Source organism: Ips typographus, linkage group LG9 (assembly GCF_016097725.1).
Source record: "Ips typographus isolate SLU linkage group LG9, UJ_Ityp_2.0, whole genome shotgun sequence".
In the NCBI taxonomy this organism is placed as follows: domain Eukaryota; kingdom Metazoa; phylum Arthropoda; class Insecta; order Coleoptera; family Curculionidae; genus Ips; species Ips typographus.
Genome location: NC_138430.1, coordinates 6,464,308 through 6,482,685, shown reverse-complemented (window position 1 = coordinate 6,482,685; position 18,378 = coordinate 6,464,308). Strand labels below are relative to the sequence as shown.

Genomic DNA, 18,378 nt, shown 5'->3' with positions numbered 1-18,378 from the left:
TATACGACTTTTTCCTGTCAAAATATGTGGTTAATTTAATTATAAAGTTTTTATTTTATGTTTTCTTTTTGTTTATTAACGCCTCATGTATGAATTTCTACATCACCAAGGAAAATTTTACGGTTTTTGCGTGTGCGACGACAACAGTAACGAATTGCCTTTTAGCCGAGCCCCGGTATTGTGGAGTGCCTCCCAATCACTCCTACTCTCCCTAAAAACTTCTCCAGGAGATCCAATCACCTCACTGGAAGCTTTTACAGTTTTACGAAACTCTATTTCACCTGCAGATCATTTTTCCCACCTTTTCCTAAAAGCTATACCAAAAGTTGCTTTTGAAAGGGGTTGGACTAATTTACACTTTTAACAGTGATTTTGAGTGTGACAACATTTCAGGAGTAGTGCCTGAAGAAACCTTAAAAACTCGATTCATACAAGTAGCAACGTTGGCCAGAAGACTTGATCTAGTTCCAACTGAAGGTGCTCCACTTCTAGTGCATTTGCTATCATATCTGCAATCTTTGTTGCTATTTAAAACATCTATGAAAACCCCTGACATTGGTAATAATAAAGTGGAAAAACTGGACTCCAACGAACTACTGTGTAGGGCTGAGTTTTGGTTGAACCGGGGAGATTTGATGCAAACCCTTAAATATATGAATTGTTTGAAGGGCGCTTCAAGGTACTTGAATGATTGCTGTTTTAGGGTGCTTTAGCGATATTTTTGACTAGGTCAGTGGCTAATCAGTGGATGGAAGAAGCCAAAGTTTTACTGGAAACCCAACAAGTGGCTAAAATATTAATGGCACATGCTGCATCATTTAGTTTCAGATATTTATAATAATTAATATACATACAATCACTGAACTTATTTTACTATCTAATATTTGGGTGAAGGCCAAAATTCTTTTACTAGGAAACGAAATTCAGAAGACGATTATCGATCAAACTAAACTCTAGTCTAATCGATAATCCAAAATTTTGCAATTTCTCTCTGCATCTTATTTTAAACATTTTTGGCAAAAATGGGTAACACTGAAAGTAATGTGACCAGTGGGGTGAAAAAACAGGCGGGAGCCTCCATGCAACCAATTTACAAACTTTGCGATTTAAAAGGTATATTCCACCTTTTGAGCTTTACACCTCTGCTTCAGTTAGGTTTCAGGTGGTGGGCTTTTGGTAGAATTGATGAAAAGGGCTACGCAAAACAAACAGTACGCCGAAATTGATCATGCAATTAAAACTAAGGTAATGACGCCCTAAAGTTTATTTTGATTACAATTTTTGACTGGTTTTATAGATAGAACATTTCTTATACAATAAGGGCGCTGGGCGTTACATCCCAATTTCGCAAATGGTTTTATTGAGGAATAAGGAACGAGCAAGACACAAACTGGTATGTTTTCAAAGAAAAAGTACAGTACTAGCTGTAATTGAAGTATAGTTACCACAACTGAAAGGAATGGAAAATCCTGAAGATTTTGAAGTAGACGATGAAGGGCCTGAAATTACTGAGGAAGAATATCAACGAGGTATTTACCGCAATTAAGTTAGTGGACTGGGTAAATATAAACTTGTAGACCCTTCAAAATATCGGCACGTATGCTGGAAGTTAAAAGACAGAGGGGCTGTAGGTGAAACTATATTGCATCTTTGTCTGTTGAACGCCACTTCTTTGCATTCAGACATTGCCAAACGACTTCTAAGGTTTTACCCTAAACTGATTAACGACATTTACATATCAGATGAGTATTACGGTGTGTTTTTATCAGAAAATTGTAGCTCTTTGAGGATTGATGATTATTTACAGGTGAAAACGTCCTTCACATTGCTATAGTTAATGAGGATCCGTCCATGGTAAAATTCTTACTGGCAGCCGACGTAAACTTCCACGAAAGATGTTTCGGGAATTTTATGTGCCCAGAAGACCAAAAGTCTTCTAGAACTGACTCTCTGGACCATGAATGGGTCAATGTTTGTCCGGTAACCAATTATTTAGGGTACTTTTAAAGGTCTATAAAGTATGAAAATTCATACTAACCATACTAGTATAGGTATGTGTACTGGGGTGAATATCCGTTGTCTTTTGCTGCCTGTCTAGGCCAAGAGGAAAGTTTCAGGCTTATTTTAGCTAAAGGAGCCAACTTAGACGCCCAAGACACTAATGGTAACACGGTATTGCATTTGTTGGTTATTTACTCCAAAGTGGTAAGTCATTTAGTAAACACACTGAAACAAAAGGATTGAGCCTTTAAATTAGGAAGCTTTTGATATGGCGTATGAAGTGGGGGCTAACTTGTCTGTTAGAAATATCCTTCATCTAACACCTCTTACTTTAGCAGCTAAACTAGCTAGAATGGACATATTTTTCCATATACTTAAACTGGAACGTGAGATTTATTGGCAAATTGGTTAGTGATTATTATTTTCTCCTTGTACTCTTCTACGTTTAAATTGCAGGTAGTATCACTTGCGCAGCTTACCCACTATCCCAAATTGACACCATAGACGTGAACACCGGACAAATCAGTAAAACTTCAGCATTAAATTTGGTTGTATTTGGTGTAAGTACACTGCCTCATCTAACTCTTTTGTTGTTCTATATAAAAGTTTTTATTAAAGGACAAAGATGAGCATTTAGAGCTGCTGGATGGAGTTCTGGTGGACTTGCTGAACGCCAAATGGAACACTTTCGTAAAATTCAAATTTTACAGGCAATTTTTTACGTTCGCGTTTTACTTCATTATTTCTGTACTCGGTATATGTTGTTTTGTGTATTAACTATACTCGTTAAAATTAAGATTTTAGCGTTCACTCTACGACCCGGACCACCCCATCACACTGAAACTCCGAAAAACACTACAAACAGTTCGCTAGTAACCCAAAATGTGACTACAACAACTCCAACATTGACATTGGTAACGAAAAAAAGTGAAGAAAACGACGATTATGATGTGGAAGAATGGTGGGACAACCTGCAAGAAGAATGTCGTTTGATGAATCTGGAAAAATTGGACGGTCAAGTGCGTTTCACTGCTGAACTTTGCATAACTCTGGGTGCTTTCCTGTACCTAGCAGCTGCAGTACGTGAAGCAAGGTTCTTGGGTTTAAGGATGTTCTTCGAAAATTTGGTAGTGGTTTCATTATTATGCTCAGCATTTAGCATAAAGGGTAAACTATGATGAGTGTACTAATTGAACTGAAATTTAGATGACAGCACCATCACGCGTCATGTTTTTGTTCTCCTGCATTTTGGTTTTTGGTGTTATACCTTGGTTGCGTTTGAACTGCTTGGATGAGGTTGAGGATATGGTTGCTGTGGTGGTTATGCTCACTACTGCCCCCTACTTTTTATTTTTCTGCAGGCTAGTATAGTACTAAATTTTTATAGGTGATAAAAGAATAAGTTAATTTTGTAGGGGTTTTAAGACTGTAGGCCCTTTTGTAGTGATGATATATCGTATGGTGATGGGTGATTTACTTAGGTTTGCTTCGATTTACGTGGTGTTTGTCATGGGTTTCTCTCAAGGTTTTTATATACAATTTTGCACTTTACCTGCTCCATTGTGGATATTTCAGCCTACTATATAATTTTTCTATCCTTTGACAATCCACTAACTCCAGAAGATGTTGATGACTCGGCCACCAATCCAATGTCCACTCCAGTAGAATCGATAATGGCAATGTTCTTGATGTCCATGACTAATTTTGGAGATTACTACAATGCTTTTAGTAGAACGGAGCACGAATACGAAGCCAAGATCCTCTTCGTGATCTACATGGCTATTGTAGCCATTTTGTTGATCAACATGTTGATAGCCATGATGGGGAATACCTACCAGAAAATTGCAGAAACTAGAAACGAGTGGCAAAGACAGTGGGCTAGAATAGTTTTGGTAGTGGAAAGGGGCGTCAGTCCTCCAGAAAGATTGCGACAGTTGAATGTTTATTCTCAACCAATGAGCGATGGCAAAAGGGCTCTAGTGCTTCGATTGAACCAATCAGTATGTGTCTTTTACTGTTACTGTTGGAATTATACGTGTGTTGCAGGACGAAGACAAGGAAGAAATGAAGGACATATTAGAAATGAAGAGACGGCATGACCGCTTTGTTAAGAAGAAGAAGGATCAGCTAGCTGGAATTCATGTAGATCATACAGTTACCGTTAAAACTAACATCAAACCTCCCACTATACATATATAAAGAAATACAGCAGTTTGCATTTACTTACTGTCAAAAAACACAATTAAATTACAACTCATCTTTATAAAGATAAAGTTTATGGTTTTCTCTGAATGGTAAACTTTCCCAAAACTTTCTCTGTCCAACTGATTCAGCATCCACCATTTTGTAGTGACCTGGACCGGAAATGTTCAAGAAACTATACTTGATCCCTTCTGCAGATTTACTTAGTGGTCTCCATTCAAATGTTATATTCGGTTTTCTGTACAATCGTTGCCAGTTACACAATTGCTCTAATATTGTATAAAGTACACTCACCCAACTTGCATGAATGACGTAACCATATCAATAAGAACATTACCCATTTTCCGGTCTATCTCGTTTGAGTACGTGTTAAACTCTGAACTCAGAATGAAAATTGTATCGTCACCGTGTGAGATTCCTTATTTAATTTGAATTAATAGTATTACAAATATTCACTGCTGTTTAAACTTACCAATGTACTCGGGTGATTTGGTTCGTCCGGTAGATTTACTCACTTTACCTTTATAATTAAACAAATAAGAGAAAATGTTGGATTTTACCGCGGAATTTTGTAATCTGGCCGCTGTTTCAATGTCCGAAATAAAAAGTCGGTCACTTAGAATCTGCAATAAATACACCGTAACTGACTTATACCCCCTGAGACAGCAACTTACATCCACAAAAGTGGAAAAAGTGTCCCTATTTACAGGTTTGTCACCTAAATAGTGCGTCCTAATCTTCTGAGACACTTCGTCCTGCCATCCAGTATTAACACTCTCATTATAATGTAAAATGGCCGGTAGCACCTCATTCCATTTATCGTTAATATGTTTTAAGTGCTGGTCATCCGACCAAAAATCTGTAAAGGCATATTTAGTAGAGATTCAATTTGTTAGATTTACGTACCTGAAGCTGGATAAAGTCCTTCATCCTTAGTAAACGACACCATCCAAGGCGCGTCCAGAACTTTTCCCAGTTTTATAAGAACGTAAGGGTGGTCAGGTAACACTGGGTTTGCAGCCCACTGTCCATCCACCACAACCCCAAATGGACTAAACGGGTTATACAAAAATGACAAAAATTCCTTAACAGTTTCAACTATATGTTTTGCAGGTTTCGTTTTTAGGCAATTTTTAATATCCTGGGAATTTCCAGGTGGACAACCGACAAGTTCCGCCACCTTAAAGGTTTTCTGTTTAAGGTTTTCGGCCAGAACCCAAGGATTTAAAGCGCAACCACTTTGAGACATCCCACCCTTAAATAAACCTATAAAAACCATTAAAATACACGCAAAAAACAAATAACAGGGGGCACACCTCTGGAAGCTGGTATCATATAATGTAAGTGAACACTGGCCCCACCAGCAGATAAACCGTGAATAGTCACTGAGTCTGGATTACCTCCAAATAGTTTAATATTATCTTTAACCCATTTCAAAGCTTTGACTTGGTCTTTCAAACCCATGTTGCCAGGTATTACGTTATCCTCAGTACTTGAAAATCCTGTATTATTTTTTTAGTGTGGTTTTTAATGTATACTATGTGATAAACTTACCTAAGGGACCTAATCGGTAATTTAAATTAACAAAAACAATGGGCCTATCCATTATAATGTTGGGACCATAACTGCTACCAGCACCAAACATAAAGGCTCCTCCATGGATGTGAACCAGGACATCCAGGTTGGCTTCCGGATCAGTTGTGTGGGTGTAAACGTTCACATGAAGACAATCTTCATCTCCTATACAGTAATTGTTTAGTATATAGTGATTGAACGAGTGTGAATACGTTCACCAACCATGAACAATATAGTTATTTAAGTAATCTTGGTTGAAATTATTCAGCTGCATGCAACGGGTTAGGACATTAGCTTTCCAAGTTCCAATCCATGGCTCTGGATCTTGAGGATCCTATATAGCATCATCAGCTATTTACAATTTTTTAAGGACAGTTTCGTCAAAACTTACCTCAAACCTTAAATCTCCAATTGGTGGTTTTGCATATGGTATACCCTCAAACTTGAGGAAAGGTTTTGAGTTCACTGTTAGCCCTACATATCCTTCTATTAAGCCTAGTGGGGTATTTACTGTAGGCACATACTCAGAAACGATTAATTCTACAAAATGTTATACACGTCACAAGGTCAGTTTGAAGTTGATTTTAATGAACAACTCACTATAATCAATCAGCAAAATTGCAGTAAGTAGAATATATCTAAAAGCCTGCTTCATGGTGATTTTGAAGAAACAAAACCTAGAAAACAAACCTCGTAACTAAAGGTTTGAATTGTTTATCTGACGTTTGAACTTTAAACAGTTTAATCTAAAGACCATATATTACATTAAGATAATTTGAAACAATTGTGACATTATAAGATCTCATTAGTGTAATTAAAATCATAAAAAAGCAAAACCTGTTTATTTTTAGCTTTATGGTGCATAAATAAACATGTGCAGTATTTGAGTAAGTGATGGTCAAAAAAGTAGCCTGGCCAATCACAAACTGTAGGGCTTAATCCATAACTTTCTCCAAACTCTCTTCAAACACAAAAGAGAAATACTAATTTTTAAATAAACATTTACTTATTGTTACAATTCGCCTTAAACATCTACTACTCTAAAAGCTGCACAGTGATTACATCATATAAAGTAATTAAGTTATTGTTACTTTTACACATCTAAATAAAAAATACATTTAAGCACCAAACTGGAACTGGCTGTTCTTGAACTGTTCCAACTCTACATTTTCCCAATGAGAATTTTCTGGCAATTTACTCAGAATCCTATAAAAAACAATTTTAAGACTATTTATTATTACATTACTAGGGAAAACCATGCAACCTTTTAACTTCTTCATAAACCTTTACTTCCTCCTCGTTTAAGCCTGTCACCAGCACATCCAGGTTGTAGTTCAGCATTTGCCTGTTGTTCATTCCAATTAATACGGTGTCAGTGTTAGAATTTTGCAAACCGTGGTAAACTGCCAGTTTTCCTAATTCCACGTTTTTGGCCTTGAAATGAATGTTTGAGAATTTTTATTTATTTATGTTTAAATGGGTTATACTTTGCAATATTCGGCGGCTTCCTTGCACACTTGTTTGATTTGTTCAGTAGCTGGATGCCATTTTGGTGGGCCGTTATTGGTCAGTAAGCCCATAGAATTGACAGCCCCATTAATAATTCCAATTTTCCTAGACTGAAATCCACATTAAGTTCTGATGTTTTCTATTGTGACTAGTGTACCTTCAAAAATGGAACATAACCATCCAAAGCTGAGTCAATCATCGATGATCTGCAGTAGGTTAATAGCGTTTCTACTGGAAGGGTACTACGTTCAATGCACTCTTTCAAAGTGTTCAATGGGTATCCGGTTATTCCCATATGTTTTGCTTTTCCAGACTTTACAATATCTAGAACTGTAGGTAAAGTTTCTTTCACCACAATGTCTAAGTCTGGGGCGAACTCCACGTCATGAACCTGAATAATTTGTATTAGTTTATTATAATTTAACTTAATGGTTAATTAAACCTGAAGTAAGTCAACGTAATCCAGTTTGAGCCTATTCAGACTCTCGTCGATGCTCTTCAAAGTTCTGTCGCGCGAAAAATCAAACATTTTTTGTGGGTCTTTTTCGTACCTTCCCACTTTGGTGGCTAAATAGTAAGCTTTTCGGGGAATTCCCTCCAGACACTATAAAATACATTAAAAAAAACATTAACTCGTTTTCAATTCATAGCAAAACATTCATACAACTCCTAGAATCTTCTCAGATTCACCATGTCCATACCATGGGGCAGTATCAATCCAATTAATACCACGCTTAATAGCTTCACGGATTGTTTTTTTACATTCTTCAATGTCGTAGTCTCTATAAAACAGTTTAATGCAATAAAAAATTATTTATATATTGTGTATTATACCCGTAAAAATAGGAAAATCCACCAGCTCCCAGGGATATCCTACTGACATTCATCCCTGTATCTCCTAAGGGTACATAAAGCATTTGTTTGACTGCGGTTAGATTGTGAAACCCTTCCACGTAAGTCTCAGGAAGGCCCATTTTGCACGATTACCTAAATTATTTCAATACGTTTTAATGCGTTAATAATTATTGTAAAAACATGTTTTGAATAAGTACATCAAACTTGGTTTTCCAGAGATATCTTTATTTGTTTTTGTTCTTATCTTTTAGGTGTAGTGAGATTGGTTGTATTTTGTATTTACATAGTTGTTTATTACTGCAAAAATTTTCAAATATAAGGTTGCTATAAGTAGAGCTCGAATCAGCTAAGAAAAGGCCACAGGCGTCATCAAACGATGATGTCACGATCTCTGTACGTCTCGCTTTAAATATTGCTGCTCTCGTTACTTTCCAAGTTGTTGCAGCCAGTCAGTGGCGTGCTATTATTTTATCAGTAAAATGAAACATTTTCGTCGTTTTTAATAAAGAAAATAAAAGACAACAAGTTTTTCAAAGGAATGGAAACTCCTTCTGCTTCTTTCTTCATAAATTGTAAGACGTTACTGACGATTTCACGGCCTTGGCTGTATATGATAACACCTTTCTTTCCAACCTTTTTGAAAGACATTTTGACAAAATAACGTTTTTTATTCATAACACTATGTGAACTTCAACTGCGACCATCAACAATACAACCAAAACACCAGACTAAAACGGAACCTAACCTAACCCCCTAAGTCTCCCTGTCCGCCACTACATTTTTTTAAACTTGGCAACACCGTTTAGAGTGCCTGCTAGTAAAAGCATATAAAAAGGTCCAAATGTCCCTGGCCGCTGCCGCATCTGTTTTAATTGTGTCCAAGTAAAAACCGTACTACGTTGCCAAGTGGCTTTTTGACCGCTTAACAATATATTTTCGGGAATATTTTAATAGGACGCCTCTGATTATATCTAATGCGACGGCAACTGTAGAAGGAGAAAGAAATAGTTTTAAAAACTGCGTCATTGATGATGCGGTGGCCTTTTCTCATCTGATTCGAGCTCTACTACCTACTATAATCTTTTTTTCTTTGTTTATTGGATTGGGTCTTCTGTCTCACACAAAAAAGGTTTGTTGGGAAAATGGAATTTCGCACTATTTTCAACCAAGTTGAAAATAACATTAACCTAGTCGTCCCAACACAAGACCACTGTGTTCACCACTAATAATAATTAAATTAAAAAATTTAATAATTAAAATCTACCACCGTCTTCAGAGAATTGTCTTGTCCAATAGGAAAGGTTATTTATTAGTTTTTTTATTAGTTTTTTTAGTGCGAAATTCCATTTTCCCAACAAACCTTTTTTGTGTGAGACAGAAGACCCAATAAACAAAGAAAAAATGAGTAACTCGTCTCAACAAACATATAGAACATATCTACTATAATCTGTTGTAACCGATATTACTCATAGTTATGTATACAAATTATTTTTCGTAATAAATAAACAGCGCGGTTCTTAATTAAATTGTTTAGCATTTTTTGTTTGTTTTATTATATTGTCAATGTGGTGATTGAGATTGTGGTTTAAAGTAGTTTGTCACAGTGCCACTTGGCGTTGTAAATCAAAGTGAACGCTTGTGGAATTGAAGAATGAATGTCAAAATTAACAACTGACTGACAGTAATGACATTGTCATGGCGGTGATATAAACAAAAATTTCACAACATTAATCATTTAAAATGCCCTTAACATCATTAAACAGATATTTTTTACGATGAAACCACTAATAATGCGGTTTTAAGTGTTTTACTCACGTGTTTTTACGGTTGAATACTGTTAATTGTGTGTCTTTGAAGTGAAAATGGCCTACGTTAACGTTAAAGATTGGTCAGTGGAACAAGTTATGTACTGGTTGAAAGGTGAGTACTAAATGACCTGATACAATGCTCAACTGTAGTGAAACGATTTCAATTGAAGGCCTGGACAATGTTATTCTCCAACATCAAGCTGCGTTTCTAAATAATGGAGTGACAGGCCATCAATTGTTGAATTTCCGGGCTGATGACTTGGATAATTTGGGTATTAAGAAGATTGGCCACCAGGAAATTATACTGGAGGCAGTGGAACACTTGCGAAACTTTGTAAGTTGCCACTCTTTTTCACATTTATGTGACTGCAAAAAGACAAATTGTAGCACTATGATTTGGACCGAGAAAACTTACAAATGTTGGCCCTAAAACTGTCCTGTGCTGCCAATTCCTTGTACAAAGAACTACTACTAGTGGATGAAAAAAGTGACTTTCTAAAGACTCAAGTTATGTCTGATGTCCACAACATTGTGGCTGCCATAAAACCCCTAGTATTGTGGCTAGATAGGTATGTTGTCTGTAGTAGCCAGGTGTGTTTGTTTAATGGGTGAAAATATTTAGATCACCATTTACTGGTGATACAGACTATATAGAAAACAAAAGGAACCTGCTGAGCCTCAGTTTCAAAATGGCCTACATTGCTCATAGAGGAAATTTTTCAGAAAATCCTGTTATTACAATCAAGGAAATTTGTGATGAATTGGCTAAAATTGCTGATTATATTATACAAGTAAGTGCATAGTTTTTATCACTGATTTTTTTTTGTGGTGGCTGAAATGCATTTATAATAGTAGTAATAAATTTGTAGTGTGGTTTTGTCCTTGGTAAAACCCAAGTAAATTTAGGTTTGATTGAATTTTTCCCTCGATTTTTCCAGTATTAAAACACCTTAAATCATATTTGAAGTAGGGAAATTTGGGTGGTTTTAACTTTATTAAATATATTACAGAACTAAAGCAGCAGTGGTTGTGATTATGGAGTTTAATTTAATTTTGCCACTGACTCATTTGTCATTTCTAGGTAAACCACTTCTTTTACCATCTAATTTGGTATTCTAGTCAGTCATGCACAATAAAGGTTGGGTATTTTTGAGTCATTTGTTTGAAAAATCATTTCAACAGTTAATTTAACTGTTTACTAGTAAACTTTACTACTACTAATAAAATTAGTTTAATAGGATTTTGAAATTCTATTCTAAATATTTTCATGCATAGCAAGGATTTATATTTAGGAAATTACTGATCCAATGGTGTTGCAACCAGCCTCATTAGATTTGGCAACATTAAAGAAAAAAGAGCAAGACTTGGGCTTTTACATAATGCCCAACTATCATCCAGTCCATCAAATTGTTGATATTAAATATGGCTCACCTGCTCACAGTAGTAGGACAATTGAAGATGGCAAGTTTACTTTTATGACTGCCTAGTTTTAGTGTTTGGTTTTTTGTGGCTTTTATAGGAGATGAAATAGTTCAGGTTAATTATCAAACTGTGGTGGGTTGGCAGGCCAAAAAGGTTATGTTACTGCTTCAAGAAGCTTCTCCGGAAATTGTACTCACTTTGAAAAAACGTCCCTGCCATTCTAAAGGATATGGACAGATTTATATGAAGCCTTACAGGCTTCCCAGTAGGAAGAAAAGCAATGATAATTGGTGTAAATGGAATGATACTTTGTCTTCACCCAGATTGTTGACGATCAACGATTTGCCACCTATTACTGTAACAAAGTAGGTGTTATTTCGGTGGTATTTACTTCTGTCATATCAATCAATGGGTGTTGTAGATCGGAAGATGATATTAACAATGCAGAAGCAGAATTGAGTAGTAGTGACAGCGATAGTGAACCTCCTGATAGTCCTTTGGAACGTTTAAGAATGTATCCAGTAAAGCCTAGACCGATTCTGCAAAGGCGGAACACTATTACCGGCACTACTCCTACTAACAAACGACCTGTAACATCAATAGCTGAGGTAAGAAACTGTACATTTTCCAAACTATTTTATTTACACTGGAGTGCATTAAATAAACAACTGTCTTCCGTGTATATTTAACACCACAAATACGATAAGAAATCCATTTAGAAAAGAATCGCTATCAATCTCGAATTTATTACAGTTGTCTCCTTCACATCCTGTATATTTAAGATAAGACCACTCAGTCCCCTTTAACCATAATTCTGCATTCAATTGTAGCCAGTCTAACACTACGTCGAACCTTTTTAATTTCTACCATTTGAAGATTTGAGGATTGTATTGCTCATGCAGTGTGTTTACACCGGATATTGATAATCGCGCACTAATTGGTTTTTGAAAGTTCACGTAATCCATTATTTTGGTACACCACACAAAAAACACGATTATAGGTGATATGATGTTTGAGTAAAGTGGTTTTAACAGTTTTGCGGTCATTTTTAATGTTATCAGTAACCAAGTAAGTTAGCATTTTAAATTTGAGAAGCTATTAAAGTGGTAATTTCTTTATTGACTCCAAATAAGTGGATTTTTTGAATGTTTTTGTTCTTGTGATATCCACAAATAATCTGTTTATACCTGAGTTTAAATAATAACTTATAATATCGATTTATCCAGGTTGACTACAAATTTAGTTTTACTAGGTTTCCTAACCACAATTCAATCAGAAACAACTATAAAATTTCAAAATTAAACCCTTATTTACACTACCTAAGTATTCTTCTAGTATTGGGACTTGATTCAATCTCGAGGTAACAACAACACGCACGCCTCTAGCACTTATCACATCGATAAAAACAAGTTGGACGAAAATTCGGGCTTCCTCAGGGACAAAAGTGCCAGTTACAACGTCGGTTTGGACTCCACCCCGCGACCCTGCACGGTTATCGGTCTGGCCAATCGAAAAAAGAGTTTTAAGGACAAAGAGGACGAGGTCCAGCGTTGGGATCGCGGGACAGCTCGGAAAAAAGTTAATTTCGACGAGCAAATCGGTGAAATGAAAACCAAACTGGAGAACGAAGTTAAAATGGAGAGTAAAGCTGATTTGTTGGAGGTTAAGTTGGCGGAAACCAATTTGAACGAGGACAAGAGTTTGAGTGTTAGTAGTTTGTCGAGTGTAACCGGAGAAATTGGTTTTATTGATGAGGGTAAAGAGTTGACTGATCGCAGCAATATGACGTCCGATGATTTGAGCTCAACTGGTGACAAGCCAGAAGACCTTCAAAACGACAATAAAGACACCGACAAACCGGTTGCGGTACTAATAAAAGACCCGAGTTTAGCAGATATTAATGTGCACAGCATGATTAAAAAATTCGACGAGCCCGTTAAAGCCGCATCGCCGAAACCGCGCGCTTTACCAAGAACGCAGATAAAAAAGACTCCGGAAGTACCCCAGAAACCGATGGTGCCACCTCGGAACGTCACTACGAAACTGCGAGGTCGTCTTGATAAAAGTCATAGCACACCTGCTTATGATTTGACAGGTTAGTCAAGTTATTTCTTGAATTGTGGTAGGCATAGATAAATCTCTGTTTAGCGTCACTGAATTGATTAAAATTATTAAATTTGATTCTGAACTTAAAGTTAAACTACATACCTTATTGTAATTTTCCAGATGATGAGCCGGTTTCTCTAGATTCTTCTAGAACTGATCCTTTGACTCATCCTAACAAGTTGCCGGATGTGATTCCAAAAATCCCAGAAACCATAATCGAAACATCTCCAATTTCGAAAGAACCTCCTGAAGACTCCATATTTAATGAGCCTAAGGCATTTGCTCAATGTAGTGAATTTGAAGAAAGTGCTTCTACTTCTGGTGAAATTAGCAAAGAAATCAAAGTTAAACCGGAAGAAGTGACAGTTAAGGTGGAAAAAAAGGAGCAACCGCCTAAACCACCTCCCAGAAAATTCTTCGAAACCTCTAAACCAGCTTATCCTGCGGATAGTCCGAAACCAATTATACTGGCCGACGCTCCTAAAATTATACAACCCAGACGGACATTCGAATTTCCTGAAACCGACCCTAAAGTGCTGGGCAGCACACAAAGCATTAAATCCAGCGATTCTAGTGATTATCTGGTCCCCGTTCAGGTGCAAACAAAGGCGTCCAAGCCACAGCTTGAGCCGAAAGTAGTTTCTACTCCTTTAACCAAGTACAAGATGGATCACAGCGAACCGGATTGTAGCGGTTTTAAAGGGGGTTGCGCTAGTTATGACGTGCAGAAAACTTCAGCAGAGACTAGTAAAGTGTCGCCAACAAACAGTATTGTCAAGGCCAAAATTCAGAAAGGAAAATCGTCGAAAAAGAAGAACAATCTAATTGCAAGTGAGTATGCTGTGGTAGTTTTTTGAAATGTGTGTAAATTTGCTTAATAGAGAGGCGTAGGGTGAGTGTAAACGACTTAAGCCCTGCAGACATTCAAGGATATTTGTACCAACGTTTGCGGAACAAACACAACCAAAACTTCCATTGGGAAAAACGTTGGTTCGTACTGCTAGGTAACTGCCTGTACGGGTTTAACAACAAAGAGGACCCTAGAGCGGCCTTTCTCGTTTTCCTACACGACTTCACTGCTGCTGTAGCCTTAGAGGTACCGTATTTTAGACAAAGACTGTAAAAACATGATAACCCAAATGATTTCAGGTGAATTCCAAGTCTAACGCCTTCAAAGTGTACCATACGGGCACGGTGTTCTATTTTGCGGCCGAAGACCCGGACGCTCTACAAAACTGGCTGGAATTGATCCGGACAGCCTGTTTGCATTTTGATCCGGCTTGCAAGATCCAAGATGGCCGACGGTACTCGGAAACCGACGATTCCGACACTGAAAAACAGAAAGCGCACCAGCCCGAAAAGTCCGATTCTTTGAAAAAGTTCGGATCTTTAAAGAAATTCGGCCTTAAAAAGTCAGCTGACGTTAGTCAAGCAGGCAGTACCAGTTTAGACCGGAAGTGGTTTTTTAATAAATCAAGCAGTTCTTCCAAGAGTAACGTTCCGGTTCCTACAGCTCAATTTAGATCGTACAGGTGAGTAATAAGTTGTTCATCATCTGAAACATTTTGTCATAGGTTATATCCCGAGACGTTTAGGTTTTATCGGGTAAACTGTGCATAGGTAGTTTTTTGCAAAAAATCATCATTTGCTTGGAAAATGATTTAGACTAAATAACTCGACGTTCCAAAGAATTATTTAGTCCAAATCATTGGCCTAAAAGAAAAATTTTACAAAAAAAGTACCAATGCATATTTTACGTGATAAAACGTGAACGCCGATGGGTATATTCAAGATTATTTCCCGAAAACCCACATTTTAGTTTATTAACAAGAAAACACCTTAGTTAGAACACAAATACTATAGTCAAAATTTTACCCTTTGAGAATGACGTCAAGCAGGTGAAAAAACACGCATGTCTGGAATTAGATCACAAATTTTAACCTACAAATGCTTTGAAAAATGAGTGATTATGAGAGTTTCAGTTGACATCTGGAAACTGTTTCTTATCCTACTTGAAAAAAAGCAGCAAATTTAGAATTAGCATTTGGGCCTTCTCATTGTAGCGCAGCATTTTTATACCTTTGATATTCGTTTAAATCAAAGTGACAGTAAATGTCAACGTTTTTAATTTGACAGGACGACAAAATTAACAACGTGCCTTTTTTGCTAAAATTGTTTATTTCATATGTTTGATATGCGATAAACAAAGATGTAAAAAGATGACGTCATTCTCAAAAGGTAAAAATCCAACTATATACTAAACGTGATGAAATTAAAGATAATATTGAACTCACCCCAGCAGAGCACAGATTTTCGTTCAGCCATGTATATTTTTGTTTACATTTCAGATTGACAATCATACTTCAACATATTTTAATTAATTGGATTATTTAATGAAAACTACGTTGTACTGATTTATTTATTGTTAATATTGAAGAAAATAGCTTAAATTTTATATGTCTCTAAATCCCGTTTCGTTTAATATCAAATGTTCTTCAAAAAACGTATTCGAAACAGGTAGGAGGTGTTTAATCACTGTACAATTTTAGCAGCTAGGGATTTATTCAGTATAAAACGGCTCTCATTGGTCAAACTAGAAAGGTTCATTGAATTTTATTGGCTGCTAGTACAATAAAGGAAATAATCAGTTAAAATGCGTATGACTGTTTCGTTTGCCGTAAGCATTTTACGAAAGAACGTTATGTGAGAACTAACAAACGCTTAAAGTAAAACATCAAACATGTCGAATTTTGCCATAGAAAAATCCGAAACGAGCCAACACATGCAAGCGTCAGAACCGGAAATTTTACGTCACACGTACCAACGTTCGGTCCCAGCAATCTGACTCAAATCCAGAACAGTAGTGTGCCAAATTTGACAGTAGATCAGTCAACCCGCGTCCCGTCCAATGACATCACCAAGAATAAACCGAAACCAGCCAACTACGTGCACGCCAGTAATCCCAGTTTGGCGAGTAGCCTACGCGTGGGCGACTTTTCCACCGCATCCAGCAGTAAATCGGGCAAAGGAACTGACAGTCTCAGTGGATTTGTCACTCTAGAAGAACTGATGATCAGACAGTCTGAGGAGAACCGTAAGAATCCTTATTACGAAGCGGAACAGATGCGGAACAGTTTGAGGATGATTCAACCGGACGTGGTATACGGTAATTGTTGTAAACAATCTAGTAGTTTGCTATAGTAGTTCAAGTGATGATGTTGTAGGCGAATTACCAACCAGAACTTTAGCCAAACCCAATGAAATAAACGAGTTAGTGGAGGAGTGTCCTTTAACTAGATCGTCGTCACAATCCGAAAAACACGAATCCAGCAGTTCGTGCTTTGGGAAACGGTTGGGTTCTCTGAAGAGGGGCCAGAAGAACGATACAGGGGACGGAAAAACCGCTACTTACCCTAAATCGGTCAAGCTGGAAAGCAAATCTAACCGAAGTTTGCCTCGAACATTGAAAATGCAAGAAGTTGGAGGGTAAGTCTATTTTAATACACTGTTTTTTTTTCACATCAATTTTCACCTGTTTTTATTTTTATAGAGAATGTGAGGAGTATACATTATCTAAGTTACATTACACTTCTGACAGAAATTTGGTAACAAATTCGACTAAAAAATCCTACGAAATGATTTATTGTCCGGAACGGCGTGTGAACGACATTCAGTTTGCTCAAAACCGTATGCTGGATGACTCAATGAGCCATCACGACAATTCGAAAGTGAAAAGGCAAACCAGTTTTGGCTCCAACGAGAAAAAATCTTCTAGAAGTTTACCAGGATTTACTAGTAAAGTTGGAGATTCCTCCAGGTTGGTTGGAACACTCTGAAAATTTAATTTAATTTAATCTAATGTGGTTAGGTTGAAGCCTACAATTCAGTACACGCCGGTGACGTTGCCGATTACTCCGGAAAACAAATCTACACCTAGATTTGCATTCGAGCTGAATTTAGACGAAAAACACTCGAAAAGTTCCGGAAGCAAATTAACGAAGATCTTCAGCAGCAAATCAGACAAGAAGGAAAAAACCTTTTTAGGATCGCCCAAGTTACACCGAGCTATTTTCAGAAAACCCCATTCTGAACCCGTGGTGTCTCCACCTATTCCACTTACTCAGGTAAGTTAACTGACATTCTAAAAAAAAAGCCGACATTTGGAAATCTTTAGCCTATTGTTCTTCCGTCTAATTCAACCGCCATGGACTTGCCACCGCCTCCTATTCGGCCTCACGTAGACTATCCAGGATTGGAGTATCCGCCCGTTTTTGAGGCGGAAACGTACTCTTTAGCCGACCCTCAAAGTAGTCTCAACTTGCTACGCAGCAAGCATAAAAAAGAAGGTAATAAACTCGAGTAACCGCGCTTTATATTGAGGATATTCCTTGCGTTATGACAATACGAAATGTCATATGACATTTTATTTCACAAGTGCCTCGCAACTCAAAATTTACTTTACCTGCAAGAAATTGACGATAGCCATAGTTTTGCTTTATTCATCTACATTCCGCCATTTTTTGTTTAATTTAAGTCTCTAAAATACTTAAGAAATATTGGTAATTATTATTTCCACTAACATCATCTCAATTTTATTGTGATAGACAAATTGATATTAAAAAAGTTATTACACACTATTTATCAATACTTTAATTTACTGTTCCTTAAGCATATTATTAGAATATTTATGTTTTTTTTTTATAATATCAACTTATTTTAAATTAGAGAAATCACCTATTTTTGCAGTATTATACTAAGCTACTCATATCTCCCAATAATGTAATTTTATTTTTAAATGCCTTTATATAGTTTATGTGATAGTGCCAAAATATTAAATATACAATTTTTTTATAAATCAAACTTTTATTGTGTTTTGTTTTCCCTTTAAGCCAACGAACTG

The 18,378-nt window shown here is 36.7% G+C and overlaps 5 protein-coding genes across 7 annotated transcripts; 3 read left to right on the top strand and 2 right to left on the bottom strand.

The window, feature by feature from the left end:
- Window positions 1–70: 70 nt before the first annotated feature.
- LOC145733983 (MICOS complex subunit Mic60-like) lies at window positions 71–864 on the top strand. 2 transcript variants are annotated; one of them, XM_081987032.1, is made up of 3 exons: window positions 71–341; window positions 394–679; window positions 735–864. In XM_081987032.1, the coding sequence occupies exons 1-3, from the start codon at window positions 86–88 to the stop codon at window positions 739–741; spliced, it is 549 nt and encodes a 182-aa protein (XP_081843158.1). In that variant the 5' UTR covers window positions 71–85; the 3' UTR covers window positions 742–864. The 2 variants fall into 2 exon arrangements, with proteins under 2 accessions (XP_081843158.1, XP_081843157.1); XM_081987031.1 differs by having other exon boundaries at window positions 730–864.
- A 1-nt stretch (window position 865) lies between these two features.
- nan (transient receptor potential cation channel subfamily V member nanchung) lies at window positions 866–4,274 on the top strand. Its single transcript, XM_081986987.1, has 15 exons — window positions 866–1,113; window positions 1,163–1,245; window positions 1,298–1,393; window positions 1,442–1,529; window positions 1,578–1,754; window positions 1,808–1,997; window positions 2,052–2,205; window positions 2,258–2,408; window positions 2,458–2,561; window positions 2,620–2,755; window positions 2,806–3,128; window positions 3,208–3,362; window positions 3,417–3,526; window positions 3,577–4,001; window positions 4,048–4,274. The coding sequence occupies exons 1-15, from the start codon at window positions 1,023–1,025 to the stop codon at window positions 4,198–4,200; spliced, it is 2,436 nt and encodes an 811-aa protein (XP_081843113.1). The 5' UTR covers window positions 866–1,022; the 3' UTR covers window positions 4,201–4,274.
- Window positions 4,078–6,616, bottom strand: LOC145733953 (venom carboxylesterase-6-like). 2 transcript variants are annotated; one of them, XM_081986994.1, is made up of 11 exons: window positions 6,379–6,616; window positions 6,170–6,318; window positions 6,001–6,112; window positions 5,758–5,943; window positions 5,520–5,705; window positions 5,110–5,469; window positions 4,878–5,062; window positions 4,676–4,826; window positions 4,498–4,621; window positions 4,229–4,441; window positions 4,078–4,186 (listed from the first exon to the last, which is right to left on the bottom strand). In XM_081986994.1, exons 1-10 carry the CDS (start codon window positions 6,431–6,433, stop codon window positions 4,249–4,251), a joined length of 1,701 nt encoding a protein of 566 aa, XP_081843120.1. In that variant the 5' UTR covers window positions 6,434–6,616; the 3' UTR covers window positions 4,078–4,186; window positions 4,229–4,248. The 2 variants fall into 2 exon arrangements, with proteins under 2 accessions (XP_081843120.1, XP_081843119.1); XM_081986993.1 differs by having other exon boundaries at window positions 4,078–4,441.
- Window positions 6,617–6,762: 146 nt separating this feature from the next.
- On the bottom strand, window positions 6,763–10,097 carry LOC145733968 (uncharacterized). Its single transcript, XM_081987012.1, has 8 exons — window positions 9,958–10,097; window positions 8,122–8,274; window positions 7,952–8,069; window positions 7,730–7,891; window positions 7,445–7,678; window positions 7,266–7,397; window positions 7,043–7,212; window positions 6,763–6,984 (listed from the first exon to the last, which is right to left on the bottom strand). The coding sequence occupies exons 2-8, from the start codon at window positions 8,259–8,261 to the stop codon at window positions 6,897–6,899; spliced, it is 1,044 nt and encodes a 347-aa protein (XP_081843138.1). The 5' UTR covers window positions 8,262–8,274; window positions 9,958–10,097; the 3' UTR covers window positions 6,763–6,896.
- cnk (connector enhancer of ksr) lies at window positions 9,921–18,338 on the top strand. Its single transcript, XM_081986976.1, has 16 exons — window positions 9,921–10,062; window positions 10,121–10,284; window positions 10,338–10,519; window positions 10,573–10,741; window positions 11,243–11,411; window positions 11,470–11,737; window positions 11,794–11,980; window positions 12,708–13,467; window positions 13,599–14,309; window positions 14,360–14,574; window positions 14,628–15,010; window positions 16,238–16,644; window positions 16,703–16,964; window positions 17,029–17,295; window positions 17,347–17,602; window positions 17,653–18,338. The coding sequence occupies exons 1-16, from the start codon at window positions 10,005–10,007 to the stop codon at window positions 17,839–17,841; spliced, it is 4,647 nt and encodes a 1,548-aa protein (XP_081843102.1). The 5' UTR covers window positions 9,921–10,004; the 3' UTR covers window positions 17,842–18,338.
- Window positions 18,339–18,378: the final 40 nt, after the last annotated feature.